Source organism: Vigna angularis, chromosome 7, assembly GCF_016808095.1.
Source record: "Vigna angularis cultivar LongXiaoDou No.4 chromosome 7, ASM1680809v1, whole genome shotgun sequence".
Lineage (NCBI taxonomy): Eukaryota > Viridiplantae > Streptophyta > Magnoliopsida > Fabales > Fabaceae > Vigna > Vigna angularis.
In genome coordinates this window covers 8,503,411-8,524,323 of record NC_068976.1, presented here as the reverse complement: position 1 = coordinate 8,524,323, position 20,913 = coordinate 8,503,411, and the positions used below count along the sequence as shown (strand labels likewise).

Here is a 20,913-nt window from a genome sequence, read left to right as displayed (position 1 = left end):
TAAATAATTTAAGAATTAAATATATATTTAATTTTTAAATTTAGATGTAAAATTAAAATTTATTTTTATTCTTAATTTATACATATTTTAGTTTCTAAATATGTCAAAATATAAAATAATAAATAGTTAAAAAAATTATATTTACTTCCTTTTGTCAATAAATATTAATTATTAATATTTTTATTATCGTAAGAAGTTGAATTTACTATAAAAAAAAATTAAAAATAAAGTTTTAAATTAGGTAACTTCTTAATTCACACATGCCCACCACCATGGTCATTTATTAATTACTTATACACTTAGAAATAGATCTAACAATAACTGTGATAGGAACAACGGAAAAAACATATATTAAATGCTAAAACTCGAAACATGTACATATAACAATTATTGATATTAATATTATCTGTCTATCTAATCTATTTATCTATATATATAGATATATAATTAAGGAGGTTTTCTTTAACACTTCTAAATATAGTCTTTAGTATAAGTAAAACTATTTTTCTTATTTTCTTCTATTTTATTGCCTTCTCTACAAGTGTCAACATCACTCTCTCCCATTTCTTACATTTTATCTTTAAAATCTTTAAATTCTTTATTATTTATATTTCATTATTATTTCTCTAACTCATAACTTCATATATCTTGAATTTTCTTAATATATCAAATTTACACAAAATAACATAAAAATAAATAAATAAATATTGAAAAAAAAATACTAAATTTAAAAATAATATGGAAATCAATATAAAATAATAAAAGTTAGTACAACAATTCAATTTTAACTCAATAAAAAAAACGTAATTAACTCAATAAACATACCCCGTGTCCACATTTTTTAATAATAAAAATTAATAAAATTATTATTATTATCATTATAATTATAAAATTAAAATATCTTTTGTAATTTTATTTTTATTTTGTCTATAGTTTATAATTTAAAAATTGGTTTAGTTTAAAAGAAATCAAATATAATTTAAATTTAAAAAAACGACTACTATATCCTTATAGGTATAGATATTTTATACGATAATTTGTTCTCAACATAACGTATATAGAGAAACGAGTAATAGTTTCTTAGAAAAGTTGAATATTAAATAACACAAAAAAAAAAAAGCGAAGCAAACTCACACACTTGATAAATGCGCCAACAATTCCCATTTCCCAATCTCAGAGCTATGGCTACCTCATTCTTCCTTCAATTATCCGAACCGCTAATGATTCCCTTTACATTTTCAATTCTAATCGGCGGGGTTTTCCTCTGATCATGTAAAGTAGTTAATTTCGCGGCATTGTAATATATTTGCTCGTTTATCTTTTCGTTTGCCTTCGTTTGCCTCACTCTAACAGAGAAATTTCGATCTGACAGCGTTTTCATGTTTTCTCAGGCTTTAAGATTTCTCCAGTTCGACAATATTAATATGGTTTTTAATAATAAGAACGTTATTGTTATTATTTTGAGCTAAATTAGCAAATTGAGTTTGTTTTTGCAATTATAATTTTGACTTACAGGGTGGGTAATTTCTTTTGCATTCTTTTACTTTTTCAATAGAAAATTTGATCGTCTCAATCGCAGATTGTGAGTGAAACCTCTGATCAGATAAAACTAGTATTGTGTATGGTGCAGTCCGAAGTTTTATTTTATGGTGCTTGATTTTTAATGATTTTACTTTGGCTTAATCTTGTCAATGATATAATTTTGTGTTCGAATTTGCAGAAGATTTGAATTAAATTTGAGAATTGAGTTTGACTGTAGAGAGGGAGAGAGAAATGGCTAACAATGCATCAGCCTGTGCTGAGAGGGCAACTAGTGACATGCTGATTGGGCCAGACTGGGCAATTAACATAGAGTTGTGTGATATCATTAATATGGACCCTAGGTATCTCTCTTGTTTTATTTTATTTCTTTAAGCCATTATTCTGCTCTATTATATATGCTTTATGCGGATTTTTTATTTTTATTTTTTGGAAATGAAGAAATGGACAGGAAACTAGTTGTTGACTGGCCTTGTTCTTTGTTAACAATGCTTGTGATTATATTTTATTAATATAGAACTACAAGAAAGTAAATCTTTTAGTGTTTGTTCAATAAAAAATATTTTCCACTCTGCTTGTACTGGTTATACTATGGTTTGGAGAATTGCATGGGAGTAGGAGGGGGTGGAAGATATATTTCTTCGTTTGCTACAAATTTTTTTGTGTTGTTTAGAGAATTGAATTAGTCAAGCACTATGGTGTATGTTATTGGACAATACCACCTTTACGTAGCTTGTGATTAGGATCCATTGGAGTTGATGTGGGTCTGCACCCAATAGTTCTTGTCTCTGCCAGCAAATCAGTTATATATTTTTGTGGGGATATAAAGATTCCCTGGTTAGAATATGCTACTTCAATCCCTAGGAAATACTTCAATTTTCCAAGCTTTTTTAGATCAAATTATTGGATTAGTCTTCTCGTTTTCATCATTGTCGGTTACTATAATATCATCAACATGAACTAAAAAGAATTGTTACCTCCCCTTTTTCTGAATGTTTAGTAAAAAACATGTGATCTCCTTGGCTTTGTTTGAAGTCACATCTCTTCATAGCTTTGGAGAACCTCACATGTTGAAAAGTGAACTTTAAGCCTAACTCAACTCCACAAAACCAACTTGTAAGGTGAGGTTTGCACCTATTTATATACTCTAAATTGGTTTTCTTTCTAGTCGATGTGAGACTTCTAATACACTTCTCTCATGTTGAGATACATACATCTCGTGTGTAGGACCAAAAATTAATGAGCGGCCCTATAGCGGGTGGAACAGTATGCTCAGCAAACAACAAATCTCGCTAGAATAGACTCTAACAATGACTTTGATACCAATTGAATATAATAAAACTAGGTGTAGGATTAATCTCTCTTATGTCTAAAACACACCTAGAGTAATATATTTATAAAGAAGAATGATACAAATATATATGACAACCTAACATAAATATGAAAATAGAAGATATTGTTAAAAATAATATCAACAATATCTACCAATATCAAACAATAGCAAAAGTCTACATTTCCCTAATTAACATAAAATGCAATATATTTAACACTCTTCCTCAAGCTGGTGCATATAAATCGTATGTATCAAACTTGTTACAATAGTCAATTCTTGGTCCCCAAAAAGAGTTAGTGAAAATATCCGCTAACTTATAATTTGAGTTAACGAACTTAGTCTTGATGCCTTTAGATGCAATATTTTCTCAAATGAAATGACAGTCAATCTCAATGTGTTTAGTCCTTTAATGCAAGATAGAATTAGAATTGATATGAAGAGTTGCCTTATTGTCCCATATAAGTGTCATTTGAGCGACATCTTCAAATTGTAATTCTCTAAGCAACTGCTTAAGCCAAACAAGTTCACAAGCGGCTGAGGCCATAACTCTATATTTTGCTTCTGCACTAGATCTTGCCACAAGACTTTGTTTCTTGCTCTTTCAAGAAATCAAGTTAACACCAATCGAGACGGTTAGGTTCCTAGATAGAGGAAACCTGGAAGAACCCACTGCATCCACCTATACTCACTGCGTAGAACTATTATTATTGATTTTGGGCACAAATACAATATAAGAGCAGCCAAGGGACAATGTTCCCTTCACACAGGATGCCAAAGATCCTGTCAACCCTTCTCCAAACTATAAAAAATGTCCCTGCATACAAAGACCCCCCAACTATATATAGAAAGTATCATCCAACCTAACAACCCAACTAACAATTACTTCATATCCTAACATTACACGCCGTTGTAGAAACAACCTTGTCCTCAAGTTTGAAGTTTAGAATCTGGTCCTTAATTGTTGCAACAACTTCCCACGTGGCTGCCTTAAGGATTCCTCTCTGCCCTTGGATTAGTACTTGCTGTTAGACTTGATCTCCCATCAGCCCATTCATCAAAATTAGGGAAGATTCATCAACTTTGGTGGCCTTCTTCCTATTACGTCTACCAAACAGCTTGGTAGGTAGAAGCAGTAAGAATCCTTACTTTTGCAGGATCGTCATGGTAGACCTGAACATCAGTAAGAATCCTTAAATTTATCCCAACATCCATCAAAAGTTTCCACCTCCAAGTAACTTGTGGTTGAGAAGGATTTGCTAATGGGAATACTTTGTCGTAGTCCTTAGCTCCAATTTTCATAAACTCTCTAACAAGCATGTCCACATGTGCACTAAAAAAAGACCTAAACTGATTTGAGCAACTCTTGTCCCTTTGATCAACGTCCTGGACTCCCTCTTTGGTCAAACAACCTCCTTGAGCACCGTCTATGTATGCTTTGCATGCCACCCGAATGTCTTGAGTTTGATTGCAGAATGTCTAGCCACGAAGTCCTCAAAATTCTTTGGAGGTCTTCTCCTGATATACATCAGTGTCCTCAATGATAAGATAAATGTGTTCTTATTGTAATGCAAGGAATTAAAAGCACCCTCTTTCAAATCTATTAGATGGGCAATTCCAAGGTCATTATAGTATGGCTCTGAATTCAAGATTAGACCCTATATAAAGACCCAAACCTGTAAAATTGTTGAGACACCTGGTTGCCACTTCTCAATCTCATGGCTAGACCCGATGTTAGGTAGACTAAGGCAAACTTTACTTAAACTACATAATTTTGGGTTGAGCCGAAGCCCACAAGAGTGGTAGTGGACTTCCATGGTTACAATGGGATAACTGTTTGGGAAGAAACCATCAACAAAGCAAAGGCCATCATGATAGGGTGTTCCCTCTGCTCCAATAATTACTGCCTTAAACAAATCTATTCTTGATTCATAAACTCTGGCAAATATTGAATCCGACAAATCCTTCTCCCATGACTTCCACTCTTGCTGGATTCTTTTAGCACAATTCTATGAAACCCTTAAAATTTCATCTCTGACTTCATCGGCTCTTGTAGCAACAACACTTTCGACCGCTGCTCCATTATTCCATCTCTCACAAGATAATGAACCCAAGAATTGTCAAACAATGGCTCCGAAGCAATGCTAAAAGGAATAAAGGGACCAACAAAACTTGATTTAACAATATAACTGAAGAGTGGTTGAAAATGAAAATCTTTCTTCGACCACATATCGTTACTAAATCTAGTTCCAGGAAAATGAAATGAAGATCCCACAAAATTTGCTAATTAGTTGTGTTACTTCCATCTGCTGTCACACTCTCACATATGTGTCACTGTTGCCAAACTCTCAAATAACATGCTTCTCCTGTCCCCTTCAACTATCCTTAGTTGAGTTGTTTATTGCCAGGTCTTGAACCCTTGGACTGCATTTTCTTCCTTGTTATTGACGGTTAGGTGTACTTTTGTTGATCCTTTGTTGTTATGAACTTCAAGAACATTTGTTGCCCTTGTTGTTTGACCTTGGGTGCCATTCCTTTCAAATGTGAACAACTCTCCTCCAGCCCACGGGAATAGTGGTTCTTCCTCACTCTTCCTACTTCCATTATTGTCCATGGCATCCTCTTCTCTTTTCTTCTCCCTATTGATTGAATTTTCCTCTCCATATGAGGGTTTCTTTCTTGATGTCTTGCAGATTATCTTCCTCAGCATCCATACCCATCTTTACCTTCTTCATTCCCTTTCTTGCTCCACTAACCGAACTTTGACTACCTTCGGATCCCCTTTCATGGGTTCTTGACTTCCGCAACATATCTTTCATTTCTTGGAAGCTCTCCCTGAGTTCTTGCATAGTGTCCCTTATTTCAGTTATAGCTCTTCCCTGTTTGTTGGCCAATCTTTCCAAAGCACCGACTCTTCCTTCCATGCTTCCACACCTTCCATGCAACCACCTATGCTCACTGTGTAAAACTATTATTATTGATTCTGGGCACAAATACAGTATGAGAGCAGCCAAGGGACAATGTTCCCTTCATACAGGATGCCAAAGATCCTATCAACCCTTCTCCAAACTATCAAAAACATCCCTGCATACAAAGACCCCCTAACTATATATAGAAAGTCTCACCTAACCTAACAACCCAACTAACAACTACTTCTCTATATGTTTCCTCCTAACATACACATTACATATCCTAACAGAGACAATACCCGGAGGTATATCTTCTATTACAAGGAGATCTTGCCCAATCAATATCTGAATAACAGGCAACTTTTGTATGGTTATTAGAACCACATAACAAACCTTTTCCACAAGATCTTTTAATGTACTTTAATATACTGATAATTGCATTCCAATTATCTTCACATGGGGAATTGAGAAATTAGCTCACCACACTGATTACAAAGGAAATGTTAGGACGATTAACTATAAGGTAATTTAATTTCTCAACTAATATTCTATATTGCTCAAGATTTGAAATAGGCTTCCCCTAATTTGGTAGGAGTTTGGTATTAAGATCCATGGATGTATCAACAAGTTTTGAATTCATCAACCTACTTTCTTTCAAAATATCCAATGCATACTTCTTTTGAGATATAACATTACCATCGTTAGATTGTGCTACCTCAATACCCAAGAAGTATGAGTTTGCCAACAATATGAGATGACTCAACCCAAATGACAAATTTAGAATGGTACTCCATCTAAGGTTCTTCATCTAGATCACCATGTAGAAATACATTTATGATGTTAAGCTGAAACAGAGTCCAGTTTTGAATTATTATAAGTGGAATCAACTCCCAACAGTCTAGGTGAGATAAAGCTTCACCTAAAGGCTTAGGAATAGGAATAGAAGATAACAAAAACAAACAAGTATCTAAAGTTTGGTGGAAAACGAATTATAAATAAGGCTTGTATAGTCTGGAGACGGGTTACAAGTAGATCATCCTGGACTGGAATTTCATTAGGAATAGGAGGACTCAAAGCGGAATAAGATTATTTTGAGTTTATTTCCTTTTTTAGATTTTGATCTCAAGTATAAAATTGCTTCAACCCTTATTTTTATTTTTTCTTATGGGGATTCCATAGCATTTTCCTCATCTTTGTTGGTGAACTGATTGAATTTGCAGGCAAGCAAAGGATGCAATAAAGATACTTAAGAAGCGATTGAGCAGTAAAAATCCAAAAATACAACTTCTGGCTCTTTTTGTCAGTATTTTTCAAAATACAACTTTCCTTTTTCGTCAGTACTTTCTTTAACTACAAAATTATCAAGCATTTCATTCAATTTGATATGATGAATTAAGTTATATTCTATTTTACTAAAATTTTGCAAATGGTGTAAATTATGTAAAAGTCCTCAGACATTGTCTGCATGAAAGATATTATAATTAAATTGCCTCCAAATGGTGATAACATAAAAAACTATGATTACCTGACATGAATATTTTTGTATTCAAATATTTTATGTAGGCTCTGGAAACCCTTAGTAAAAATTGTGGTGACAGTGTGTTTCAGATCATTGAGCGGGATATCTTACATGACATGGTTAAAATAGTGAAGAAGAAGGTATTTTTGGACTTTTGATACCGAAGATTTCTTTTACTGTTATTCTTTAGAGAAAATTTTAGGGTTAAGGCCACAGTCTCATCCTAGAGTCACAGTAATGCCTAGGTTCAATGAGCCTTGCAGGGGTTACTTACCTATAATGTACCCACAACTGACTTCAATTAGTTTTTGAACACTGATCAACTTAGTTTACATCTTGACTTGGATGCGCCAAGTGCCAACTATATTTTGCATATTTCTTTTATAATTTACTATAATTTCTGCAACGGTTATGTTTGAAAGGGAAAATTCTCTCATCAAGTGTTGCGTTCTTTTAATTCTATTGTACAGCCGGACTTAAGTGTGAGGGAAAAGATATTGACTTTGATTGATACATGGCAAGAAGCTTTTGGTGGACCAAATGGAAGGTATCCCCAATACCATGCAACATATAATGAATTAAAGGTGATTGCTCTTGTAAATTTCGACATTTCAAGTGTTATTCTACTTTTTCCAAGTGACATTACTATTATAAACTGATATATATTGACATTTTTAATTTTCTATTGATACACACTCCTATTGTTATAAATGATAATGTTTTATTTGGACTATTAATTTTTTACACCTATCTGGAACATGCTTTTGAGATTTGTCAATCATTCAACAACTTTCTCTGTATCTCTCCATCACATGTGTCAGTTGGTTTTCCAAATGTCATCAGTCATGCTCTTCCAAGAATATTTTTACTAAGTTGTTGTATTGTTGAACTTTCTTCATAAAACATTGATATTTTATTTCTTCTATGTACTTCTTAAATAACTGGCAGTCTGCTGGTGTTGAATTTCCCCCACGAGTAGAGAATAGTGTTCCTTTCTTCACGCCTCCCCAAAGCCAGTCAGTTGCTCATATTGCTGCTGCAGAATATGACGCTGCTGCTATTCAGGCTTCTATTCAGTCTGATGCATCTGACCTTAGGTACTCTTTAACTGCATCTTTTTTTTACTGTTGTAACACTTTTTTTTTCGTGGCTTATAATTTTAGTCATTGCATATCGTGTATGAGATTTAGGAAGTTTGTTTCTCCACCCTTATAAACCCAATGTTATTCTAAAGGTTTTAGCATATCGAGAAAATGGCTCACAATATTATATCTTAGAATTAGAAAATTAAATACTCTACCATATGTTTAGAGGTTCACTTTGAGTTGTTCCCATATTTTCTTATATTTCATGATTTATTTTAATATTTAATTGGGATTAACAATCTAGTATTACTGTACTATAAATTGAGGTTAGTTCTTTGTATTTTGTATCACATCATAACATATCATTAACAGAATATTTTCAATGTCATTTTACCTTCTTTCGCTCCTTTCCTGCTCTTTTTACTTTTTGTACCCTTAAGTTCTGGATTATGGTCATGGTTTTAAAATTAAAAAGAAAAAACGAAATTTCTCATAACTCTGAACAAAACTACTTTTGGATCATTTCTGCCTGATAATGAAATTTTCACCATTATGAAATTCTTCCATTGGCAACTTCTGCCCATTTCTCACAAGGGGGACCTTTGGAGGAAATTATTTTATTTTATTTTATAAAAATGTAGACTAGCATCTAACTGCATGAATATTCACTTTCTTAAGTTGTATTGGTGTTTATCCCCTGAACTTTCTTGTTATCAGTTTGCCAGAGATTCAGAATGCTCAAGGACTAGCAGATATATTGAGTGAAATGCTTAGTGCCTTGGATCCTAAAAGTCCTGAGGTCGTGTAACGTTTTATGTTGTTGTCCTTTGTCTACTATCTGATTAGCTACATTATCTCTATTCAGTTATGATTGTTTATAAAAAATATATTTTTAAATTTTGAAGTTGTTATTTAAGGTTGTTTGTCAAAACTAACTAAAAGGTGACTAGTAACTGATAAGTTGGCTACTGGCTGATAAACTTCTTACTAATAAATAAGTTCATAAACTAGCTGCTTGGATTAAAAGTGTTTTGTAAAATTACTGATAAACTAATTGGTAATGTAAAATGATATGTAGAAGGGTATAATTACATAAGTTATATTATATAAGGGATGTTTCTGTTTTCTGAAAAAAATGTATTACGTAATTGTAATTTAATTTTTTTATATAATTAATTCTTATTAAACTTTTTTAGTACTTCTATTCATTTTTTAAATAATTTGTTGTGTAAATATGTTTTTCATTTAGACAAGTCATCTTATTTAAATGACTTGTCGAAATATAGTGAATATTTATGAAATTTAATTTTTATTTATTTTCAAAAATATAATCCTTTTATTTCTCAATTTAGCTTATTGTCTAGTAAAAAGCTATCATAACAAGTAATCAACATTAATTTCTTTCTTAAAATTCTTGACAAAATATGCAGGTTGTCAAGCAGGAGGTGATTGTTGACCTTGTTGACCAATGTCGTTCTTACCAAAAGCGTGTCATGCTTCTTGTGAATGAGACTATGTAAGAATATTGATTAAGATGACAAATTCCATTTTTGTTACTGTAATTAACAAGATGTAACAAGAATGACTGTAATGTTTGATTCTTTTCAGGGATGAGCAACTTTTATGTCAGGGGTTGGCATTGAATGACAGTCTTCAGCGAGTGCTTAGTCAACATGACAATATTGTAAAAGCAACTCCTGTTACAGTCACAAGAGGAGTAGAAACACCAGTTCTGCCACCTGTAAATGTAAAGAATGAAGAGGAAGAAGAGTCAGACGATGATTTTGCCCAACTAGCCCATAGGTTAAATTGCAGTATTATATTGAACTCGTTGCAAGTTAGTTTCTCGTAGTGGATTATGTCTGTTATATGAGAGCATGTTGGTTACATCTCTAAAGCATGACTCATTTTACAGTTGATACACTGGTTGATAGATATTTCTTCTTCATTTAGTAAGTAATTAGGAGTTTATATTACCTTGAGTGCAGGTCATCACGTGGTATCAATGCACAGAGACGGAAACAAGTCAATAACAATGTACAACCAGTGAGAGTAAACCCAATTCTTCCCCCACCACCGCCACCAAAGCAGCCAGTGTACTCTGATACTGGTATGATTGATTTTCTCAGTGGTGATGTGTACAAAATAGAAGGATCCCATGAACTTTCTGAACCAACTTCACATGTCGAGCCCCTTCATTCTAGTTCCAATAATCCTGCCTCAGCCACTAGAACACTGTCTTCCTCTCCGCCTTGTTCATCAAGTACCTCATCACCAATTTTAAGCAAGCAGCCCGTGTTTGATGAAGTATCTGTCATCAATAAATCCTCGGAAATCCTTACACCAACTCCTCGGGAAACACAATCTTCTGGCTCCATTCCACAACCCCCTTCAATGTTTTATCCGAGACAACAGTTTTCTGAGCAACAAGGCGTGTCTCCTTTGAGTTTTGGTTCCAGTTCCTCAAATGACAACTTGTTGGAACAAACCCAGAATCTATCTATGTATTCGTCTACTCCAACCAAACAAGAGAAGCCAGAAGATGTCCTTTTTAAAGATCTACTGGACTTTGCAAAATCCAAAACCTCTTCTAAACCCAGTAGTAGGCCATTTTGAGAGTTTTTGTTTGTATTTGCATTGGTTCAACTTATGAATGCTACGAATCAGGTTTTGCTTCTGATCTCTCTAATGACCCATTTTAGCGGTCTTCAGTTATTTGGGTATGATTTTCCCATTCATGTAGCCTCTGTAATCAGTACATTGATGCATATATTGCATATATTCTTGAATATTGCTCATACTGATTTGTTAGCTCATGTTTTCAATTTATTCAAATTTTCTTTTGGTTAAACAATGGTAAACTTGTCCGGAAAGGCTAAGCACCATATTTGATCAAGTCTATAAATAATTGAGGGATGGGATCGACATAGTAAGTTACATTATTCTGAAGTTAGTATATTCCAGAGGTGTTAATGATGGTTTAAACTTCTTAATACATGGGTTAAAAATCAAATCACGTTGTTAACCACCAAAGTTATCCAAGTTAAACAGATTTCAAACTTGATTTTATTCAAACTAACATGACAAATGCGTCCTTTGTAATTTACTTCAAATTAATTCTACAAGACCTAAGATAACGCTAGCAATTTTAAAATCTTCATGACGTGTCACTTGAAAGGTCAATCAAGTGAAGTATAAGAATTTTCGTAAGTACAAGTAAATTCATAATAGACTAATTACGACGAAAGTTTTACTAAATGGTTAAAAACTATACTTTAGCCATGATATCAAAGTTTTTGTGCCCTAATAGACTCGAAATTGTTTTTTATAAGCTACAGTTGTTTATAATTTTCTCAATATCAACAAATACTACGAAATTGACAGTTCTGAACAAATTAAAACCTTAAATAAAACAATTGACCACTTACAAGTTATGAATAGACTTTCAATTTGATTAATTATTATACTATAGTTTTCTTAATTTATTGAAGTTTATAAGATTTTGTATATGGTACAGTGGTTAAGACTATTTGTATGTTACCCTCTTAAATATGAGACAACAATTAACTTTTAATTTGATTAATTATTTATTAATTTATTGAAGTTTATATGATTTTGGATATAGTATAGTGGTTAAGACTAAGTTGTGACTTTCTTAACTATGAGAGAACATTTGTTTTAAAAAACAATGCATCTTGTGTTGAGTATGTCTTTTTTTTATAGAGTATAGTGATTAAGGCTAACTTGTAACTCTCTTAACTATGTATATTTTTCTTCTTATTCTTTGTGACCCTCTTAACTACGAGAGAACAATTGTTTTCAAAAACAGTACATCTTGTATTGAGTATGTCTTTTTGGATAGGGTACAATGGTTAAGACTAACTTGTGACCATCTTAACTATATATATTCTTCTTCTTTTTAGTGACCCTCTTAACTATATATTTTCTTCTTCTTTGTGACCTTCTTAACTATGTCTTATTCTTCTTCTGTGTTTCAAAGAGGGAAAATAGTAATTTCTTTACAAATAACAAGTCTTTGTACCATTTAAAGCCACCGTCTTTGTATTTGCCTCTATCATTCAGACAAGTAAATATTACCCAAAACCAAAAAGCTTTGATGCCACTAAGATGGACAAAGAATACCAAAAATAACCAAAGTATCTAGCTAAAATAAATTGTCCCGAACTTGAAAGAAAAACAACAAAACTAAAGAAACAATAATCACATAAACAAGACACCAATTGTTTTAATGTGAGAAAACCCTCTCAATGTTAGAAGTAAAATCTATAGGCACAAGTCAATTAATCAAGCTTCATTAAGATGAAATATCAATATAATCAACCAATCAATTATTTACAACCAATCAATACGTCAAAGTAATAATGTTTTCAAATTTAAAGAACAAAGAAAAAGAAACCTAATAAATAGCACCAGTGCAAAACTAATATCTTCAACTATAGACTTCTAATTGAGGATCTAAATGGTCAAAATGAAAGAACCTTACATTGGAAACCTAATGTCAAAATTTCAGTCTCATTCAATTGTGAACGTTGGGAGAATTGTAATAATACTAAGACACCTTAATGAATGAATATGCGACAAATTATTTCTGTTCTTTTACTCTTCTAAAATGTACAAAAATTTACATTCTCTCTTGACCTAAAAGACCATTCTCTACTTAGATTAAGTGAGAAAAAATGAATTTAACTAATTTAGACTTTTTAAACACATAATTAAAAATCCAACTAAACAACCTAATTCAAAGTGATACTTAACATCACTTGTACACCAACTATCACTTTTCTCGTGACACTAAAGTCATTATAAAATCAAAAGGTTTCCATGTTCTTACTCTAGCTATTGGATACATTTTCATGTTGGTTCAGGTTATCTACCATCTTGCAATACATGTTCAACATTTTTCTTATGTTTCTGTCACTGAATTTAGAGTTTTCATGTGTCAGAAAACTTAGATTTGCATCCTTTGTTTTGATGATGTGATGGATTTTCACTTTTCTTTGCATTTGTGGTCCTCGACTGTAATGTTGTGCACAACAATACCTATACAGATTGAGGCCAATGTGTCTGTAAGTGGATATGGAAAACATGATAGGAAGGTAGAATGTATCTTCCTTGTGAGGATGTCGTGTTGATGTTGTCGTGAGACAGCTATATATGTCACAGATTCAAACAGAAGAAAACATTTTAAACACTAATTTTTTTCTATTATTAACGTAAAAATATTTATTTATTTCACTTTATCTTATGATAAAAGTCATTAATTATAACATTTTATAATACTATTGTAAAAGTTTTGAGTTTCTTTATATTTCTTACTTAATAATACGACATATTTCTACACTGTTGGTGCATAATTAACTATCTACAAATTCGAAATTATTCTCCACAACTCCTTTTTGATTTAGAAATTTTCAAAAACTCTTTCCTCAATTTTTCGCAATATGATTTGAAACCAAACTTCAATTTAATAAAACTTTGCTAATAAAGGAGTTTGTTATTGATCTCATTCTCTATGAAGAAAACTCAATTTAAAATGTGTGATCATATTATGTCCAAATCCATTGCTAAGACAGGTCTGTTAAGTGAGGGAGACAAAGAAACAGTTTGAGAAAGAAAGTGAACCTTCCAACTGCGCAAGTAATTATTAGTGTGGCTTTAACCCGACAATCTTTCAATCATAGTTTTCTATGCAATAAAGTTTCCAACAAACAAAATTGTTACATTTTGCATGATAACATTGCAAGGTTTAAAAAATAATTAATACTTGAATAACATTCAAACTATTGTTATTGTGTCTATCAAATTTAACAATCATTTATAAGCTCATGTTTTCACTCCCAAGTTTTCAAAAGATGAGAGGGATACCTATCTGAAATCTTAAAGAATATCCACTTTTTCACTGACACCATGGATGGCTCAGTATCTTCATATAGTTAATACACTCCTTTGTTGGGTAAACAACATACAAAATATAAAGATGTTTTTCATTTGGGTGGACTCAATCAAATGCTTCTTTTTCTGAGACTTTTAGCTTTTGAGCTATATGAAGCTGCCGAAGAAAGATCCTCATGTTTGCATGATTGAATTTTGTGAATAATAATACTAGACACACACTTTGGCCTAGTTAACCTATAATTAGAAAAGGCTTCGATGATGAAACTTTAATTAGTGACAAAAATGTGTTTTTAAAGTTACCACCATCAACGCATCATTGTTCATTATTGTATCTATAAATATTTAATGTCCTAAGAAATTTTCAAGCTCACAAATGCCGTTTTGGTTTCATAAACCCTCCATAATTCTTATCAATAAACACAAAATAAGGTGTAAAATAAATTTCCAGAAGCATATATGATTATCTATGAAGGGAAAACAAATCTTTATATATATCCATTATAAATGTTCTTTAGCATAAAGTAAAATTTTTAATATACCTTTTGCATATTGATTAGATATGTATGAATAATTTGATAGTAATTAGATATTTATGTGTAATTTGATACTAATTTGACAATGGATGAAAAAAATCTACTAAACAATAAATATTATTATAATACTTTAATATTATCTTAAAAATAAATTTAAGTTTAATTTTTAATTTTATAAAATCGGTTTGTAAAAGTTTTACGTTAATTTGAAATGAATTTTAAGTTTAATTTTTAATTTTATAAAATCAATTTGTAAAACTTTTACGTGAATTTATATATAGTTTAAATTTATCTGATCAGTCAGTGACATAGGATTTCAATCGGATTGCAAGTAAAGGAAAAGTTAGGGAGAAAGCCTTCCAAACATGCAACAATTGCTAGTTTATACAGCTTCACCTTAGGTGACACTGCTAATTATACAATTAGAACAAGTCTGACAATAACAAAGATATATAGGTAACAAAAGCATAATGATAATTAAATATTAATATCCAACTCGTAAAGAGGATTGAATATTTTACCATTTTTCATATTCCACACACATGCGCAGTAGGATTCTATTATTGTATAGGACAATGAGATCAACAACATGGGCTACTTAACAACTTTGGATTATCAAAAACCTACCTTGTCTGCCATTTACACACCCTTTCCCAAACAAACAAGTTGGCTGGCTCCCTACATTACTGAACATGTCTGCTACCACAACCTCTCTAAAGCTGCTACCTTCATAGCCAAGGGGGAGGGCTCATTGCATTGCTCACTCAGACTGACACTACACACACAATCATGAAAGCTTCTTGGAAGCACCAGTGCTTGCTTTTCACTCTTCTTGCCATTGTTCTTCTCTCAGAAGGATCAAGATTACCTAAAGAATACTGGCAACAGATGTTGCCAAAGAAGCTGCCTTCTCCTTCTTCTTCTCCCTCCAAAGGCACAAATTCTGTCACCCCTTCTTCTTCCTCCACCATGGAAAATCATGGTCTTCCTACATCTGATGGAAAGGTCTAATAATTATAGTTAGCTATCTCTCTCTAACTCTACATTTCAGTGCTGAGGAGTTGAAGAAAGCATCGTTGTTTGCCACATCTGTTTTCAGGATTCATCTCTCCTGCTGCTTACAAAACAATATCACACACTTTTGGATTCCTTGATCTTGGTCCCATGTAAAGGTGTTGGATTAATTTATCAGTAACAACTCTTGCACAGGAAAAATTTATCAGTAACAATTCCTCTTACAGAATCTATTGGGAAACATTATAGGCACATAGCTGTATTTCTTTCATCTAACATCCTTGATGATCATCTGTTAGTTATGTTTTCTTCAATAATATTTCTGTAAATCTTAATTTTTCCCATAGCACAGTGTCTCTTGATTTATTTGGTAGATAGGAATTACTAGATGTAATTCTTGTAGAGCAATATATTGCCTTGAATTCATAAATACCATATGCTTGTGTTATTTGGTTTCTGATAACTTTGGAGAGGGAAAGTTAGAGTAACTTTTAATCAATGAGGGCGTTCGATTATTTATTTTCACACGTTAAAATTTGAAACATTATTTGACATTTGATAATTATCTTAAATACTTAAGAAAGGGACACGTTAAGATTGTATTTACGTTGTAAATGGAGTCCTAAGAGGAATTTTAAATTTTCATTTTGACTACTATTAACTAATAAAAATCCTTCCCCGATGTAAATACAACAAACGAAATAATCCGTACAACATAGAATTCCGAAAAAGAAGTTTCATTAGGAAATTCGGTCATTACTTACACCTTTGTCATAGTTGTTGAAAACAATTTTTCGAAGTGATGGAGGGGGTGACTCGTTTCTTGATCCATTGCTGAGTAATTAGTAGTAATTTTTGAAAATAAAGAGGTGGGAACGGAAGGAAAGAGGAAGAAGGTGAATGAAATACAAAAGGGCTATAATACGGGTGGATGAATGACGATGGGCCAAAGAGATCAGAAAGGTAGTGGAGGAAGAAACAATGCAACACTAGGATTACGACGAAGGAACAATGGACTGACGAAACAATGGGAGTGAAAATTAATTTTAGTTATTTTAGTTATCGGACAAATTGCAATGTCAAACCAAAATTAATTTTACACAGTTTGCCGTCTTTTAGATGAAGCATATTCATGTTTTGAGCTTTGTTGTGGCGAGCACTTATCAGAATTACATTGTTGTTGAGTTGTATTTAAGCTCTTCGATGTAAAAAAAAATAATATTATGAAGATCTATCCGAAGTATCTAATTAGAGCTTCTTTTTACCCGGTCCAATTGGTAATACTAAAAAACACAACATAATAAGGTCCATTAAGCATATTCATTATGGTGTAGACTAAACCTATGTTTATTGGAATAATATACACATATCATAACTAATCTCGATAGTTTAGTATTATGATTATTATTTACGATAAGGTATCAAATTAACTATATTGTTATTATATGTTTGAGGTAAGTATTATTCCAAAGAAAACATATGTCTATGGCCCATGTTGATCTTATAAATACAACTAGTATTCTCTAAGGAATACTCAATAATCACTCATATTCACTGATGGCGTCGCACCCGATACAATTAAGTGACTCTTAGGTCGTCTCTCAAGGACCAAATGTGGTTCAGTCAAAAGGTCAAACACATAGTGGGGGAAGGTTTGCTGAAGAGTTTGTGAATGCAATTGAACTAAATTAAAACACGAATGTAAACACAGATTTAAAGCGGTTGATCACTAGCTCGATTACATGCTTCCAATCACAGATTAACACAATTACCCACTACTTTAATCCAAATCCAACACAAATTACCCAACTAAGCGAAGGCTAATCTGGTCTTCAAAATTGCAAACTAAGCGAATGCAATGCACAAATCCAATCAATTTTGTACCATACAACCCAATCAACTAAGCGAAGATTAAACACCAACTATGCAACTAAGCGTATACCCAATCACAAGCACAAAACAGATTGAATATTGATCCAAATTAGAGCAGCAGAATGACAATTAAAGTGCAGAAATGCATGAATAAACTACTCTATCCTCTAATCCAACATAAATGAACCAACTAAGCGAAGACCAATCATGCTATCATAATTGCGAACTAAGCGAACGCAACACACACTAGTAAAAAAATTGCTTTTTAACTCGCGATATAGGCATCAGTTAAGGAAAAACCGAAGTCTATCAAAACGCGGTGGCATTTTTGTAGTTTAGGTGAACTTATACGCCTCGGTTCAAGAGAACCCGAAACATATAAGCAATATTACCTCGGTTCATGGCAAAACCGATGCCTAAAAGTTGCCTGACACATCTGAATTTTGAAATCTGCAGAGAGCCTATGGTTTCGGTTCATTAAGAAGCGGTGCAAATCTATGTTTATGCCTCGGTTTAGGCGGAAACCGAGGCGTATAACTATTTCATTTTTTTTAGGGCTATATGCCTCGGTGGAGAGTGAACCGGTGCCAAAACAATTACCCTAGATGTTTTATTTCTCATTACGTTTCACTTTCCCTCATTCCCTCCCTCCTCTCCTACAACCCCTCCCATTCTCAAGTCCCCTCTCCCTCAACTCCATCATTCTCTCACCAGACCAGATGGCTTCTCCCTCTGCATCCCCAGGACGGTGCGGCGACGGTGCGGCAACGGTGCAGCGAGGCGAGACGAGACGAGATTTGACGAGACGAGGCGAGCCGAGACGGTGCAGCGACGGTCCAGCAACGGTGCGGCGAGGACAGATCTCGCGACGGTGCGAGATTGCGACGGCGCGGCGAGGTGAGGGAGCTCGCGACGGTGCGGCGAGAGCCCGCGACGGTGCGGCGAGACAACCCGCGACGGCGGCTGCAATGGCAGAAACCCTTTTCTACGTTTTTTGGTTTTGATTTTTGGTTTTTGGTTCTGTTTCTTTGCAGGTGGATGGTTCAATGGATGTCTGATTTTTTGTTTTTGGTTTGGATCTTCCGTCTGCTCTCTCTGCTTCCTATTCCTCCTTCTTAGACATCTAATTTTGGTTTGGATCTTTGTTTGTCAAAGTAATTTTGTCCAAAGACATGGATGAAAAAAATTGAAGAAAAGAGAAAGAAGTTTAACCACCAAGAGAATAAACAAACGTAAGAACACTGATCTCGGTTGAAAATAAAAAAATTAAAAAACTCTACTGCCTCGGTTGTGTGTGAACCGAGTCAGAATTTGAATCTTTTTGATTCGGTTCAGGACCGAGTCAAAAAATCCATTCTTTTTACCTCGGCTGAATATGCACCGGTCGTAGAACTGGTGCCTATAAGCGAAAATAACCGAGGCGGTATACCTTAATTGCACTAGTGACACCTATTCCATCCAATGTATTCCATACAGATTGATCAACTAAGCGAAGATTCAATCACAAATTGGACAACTAAGCGTATACCCTTTGGAAGAACATAATCAGATCTAATAGAATGCCAAGTAGCAAATTACACACTTCCAGCTTAGAAATCTCAAGGAAACAATGCACTTTCGCTAATGACCAACCAAACAAACTTAAGCTAACATTAAAACGATATTAACACAACCAAACAGAATTGAAAACATTGAAGTAAATGTGGACATGAAAACTGAAGCGAATATAAGAGACCGAACGGTATTAATAAGAGGCTAAAATAATGGGATTAGTGATGAATTTACATCAATGTAGCCTAAAATACATTTATTTATAAAACAAGACAAAAGAAGAGGATTAAGCAAATTACAAGCTAGAAAGGAGCTGATTTTGCTATTAAAATGATGTTTAAATAATGGTAAGAATTAACATTATCATCTCCCCCCTCTAAGCAGCAAGGAATTCCATTATGAACAACAAAACGTTTCCCTAACCTCTCCCTACGGTCACCACCCAAAGGTTCACCCAATTCTTTAATGAAATGAAAGTCAACCAGGTGGCGAACCCTCCACCAATAAATGCAAATGTTCATAATATACAATACAACAACACAATGAACAACGTAGACAATATGATACCGAGCTTAAGGCCCTGTGTGCTCAACAACAAGCCAACATGATGGAGGACCATCTACAAGAAGCATAGGACCTCTAACAAGAGCCATGTCAAGAAGGATACAAGAAGACAAAGGATTACGACTTTGCCTCTATTGAAGATTGCTTATTAGTTCTTCTTTCTTTTCTCTTAAAACCTTTGTTTATATATTTATTTTAGGATCCAATAAACTCCAGGACATGTTCACCAAGCCTATGGACTATCCAACCAAGCTTATTGGTCTAATAATCAAGCTGGCCGAGAGCTTCTACCGCTCAACAACAACTTCTGGGTGCTCAGCGCGCTTGAATTGAGCTACAGGTTTTTGTTCCATTTTCCTTGTGACTTGGCAAGAGAAATGTGACCTCTACAATTGGCCTTTCCAGCTGGCTTTTATTCGAATTTAGGAGGGAAAGTCTGGGCAAATTAGAAGGCTTCCCTTCCATATAAATAAGAGAGCTTCTCTCTATTGTAATTACTTTTGATTTAAGTAATGAAATGTTGAAGAATTGCTTCCAGCCATGCTTTGCTTAAGAGTCTCCTCTTTTCATAGTTCTTCGACTTCTCCTCTAGCTTCCCTTCTTAGTGGATAGATCGTCCAAGCTTGAGGCATCACGCATACCATAGTTCCTTCAATTGCACCTTCAACCATATCATTCTTCATTCAATCTATTACACCTTTGCTTCTAGCTTCTAGACAAATGGGGGAAATACAACTTCAAAAATAAAAAATAAATAGAAAATGACCTCTTTTCGGAGATTTGAGTTTGATAGATATTTTTTTCTACCCAAAATGCATAAATGATATGTCCAATTCTGATAAAATGATCAAAAGTTATGGCTCTTTGAAGTTTTGACAAATCTTGTTTTCAAAAATTTTTGTAACTCAGAGTTGGGACTACCATATGTGCTTCTGGGATTTTTCTAACAAAATATAGACAAAAAGAAGTGATCACAAAAAATTCCAAAGAAAAATAACACCTCTAGCTACCAAAACAAAAAATGTCAATTAATTAGGAAAACTAGACACTATTCATGACACTATTCATAATGGTTTTGAAG

General features: G+C 33.4%; 1 protein-coding gene across 6 annotated transcripts; it reads left to right on the top strand.

Annotated features, from left to right (window-relative positions):
• The first annotated feature begins 1,109 nt into the window (after window positions 1–1,109).
• LOC108338491 (TOM1-like protein 3) lies at window positions 1,110–11,173 on the top strand. 6 transcript variants are annotated; one of them, XM_017575397.2, is made up of 10 exons: window positions 1,110–1,272; window positions 1,721–1,883; window positions 6,999–7,077; window positions 7,342–7,437; window positions 7,768–7,881; window positions 8,246–8,394; window positions 9,100–9,181; window positions 9,813–9,898; window positions 9,991–10,185; window positions 10,371–11,173. In XM_017575397.2, exons 2-10 carry the CDS (start codon window positions 1,774–1,776, stop codon window positions 10,996–10,998), a joined length of 1,539 nt encoding a protein of 512 aa, XP_017430886.1. In that variant the 5' UTR covers window positions 1,110–1,272; window positions 1,721–1,773; the 3' UTR covers window positions 10,999–11,173. The 6 variants fall into 6 exon arrangements, with proteins under 6 accessions (XP_017430886.1, XP_017430888.1, XP_017430887.1 ...); XM_052866643.1 differs by lacking the exon at window positions 1,110–1,272 and adding an exon at window positions 1,544–1,619; XM_017575399.2 differs by lacking the exon at window positions 6,999–7,077 and having other exon boundaries at window positions 7,377–7,437.
• The last annotated feature ends 9,740 nt before the right edge of the window (window positions 11,174–20,913 follow it).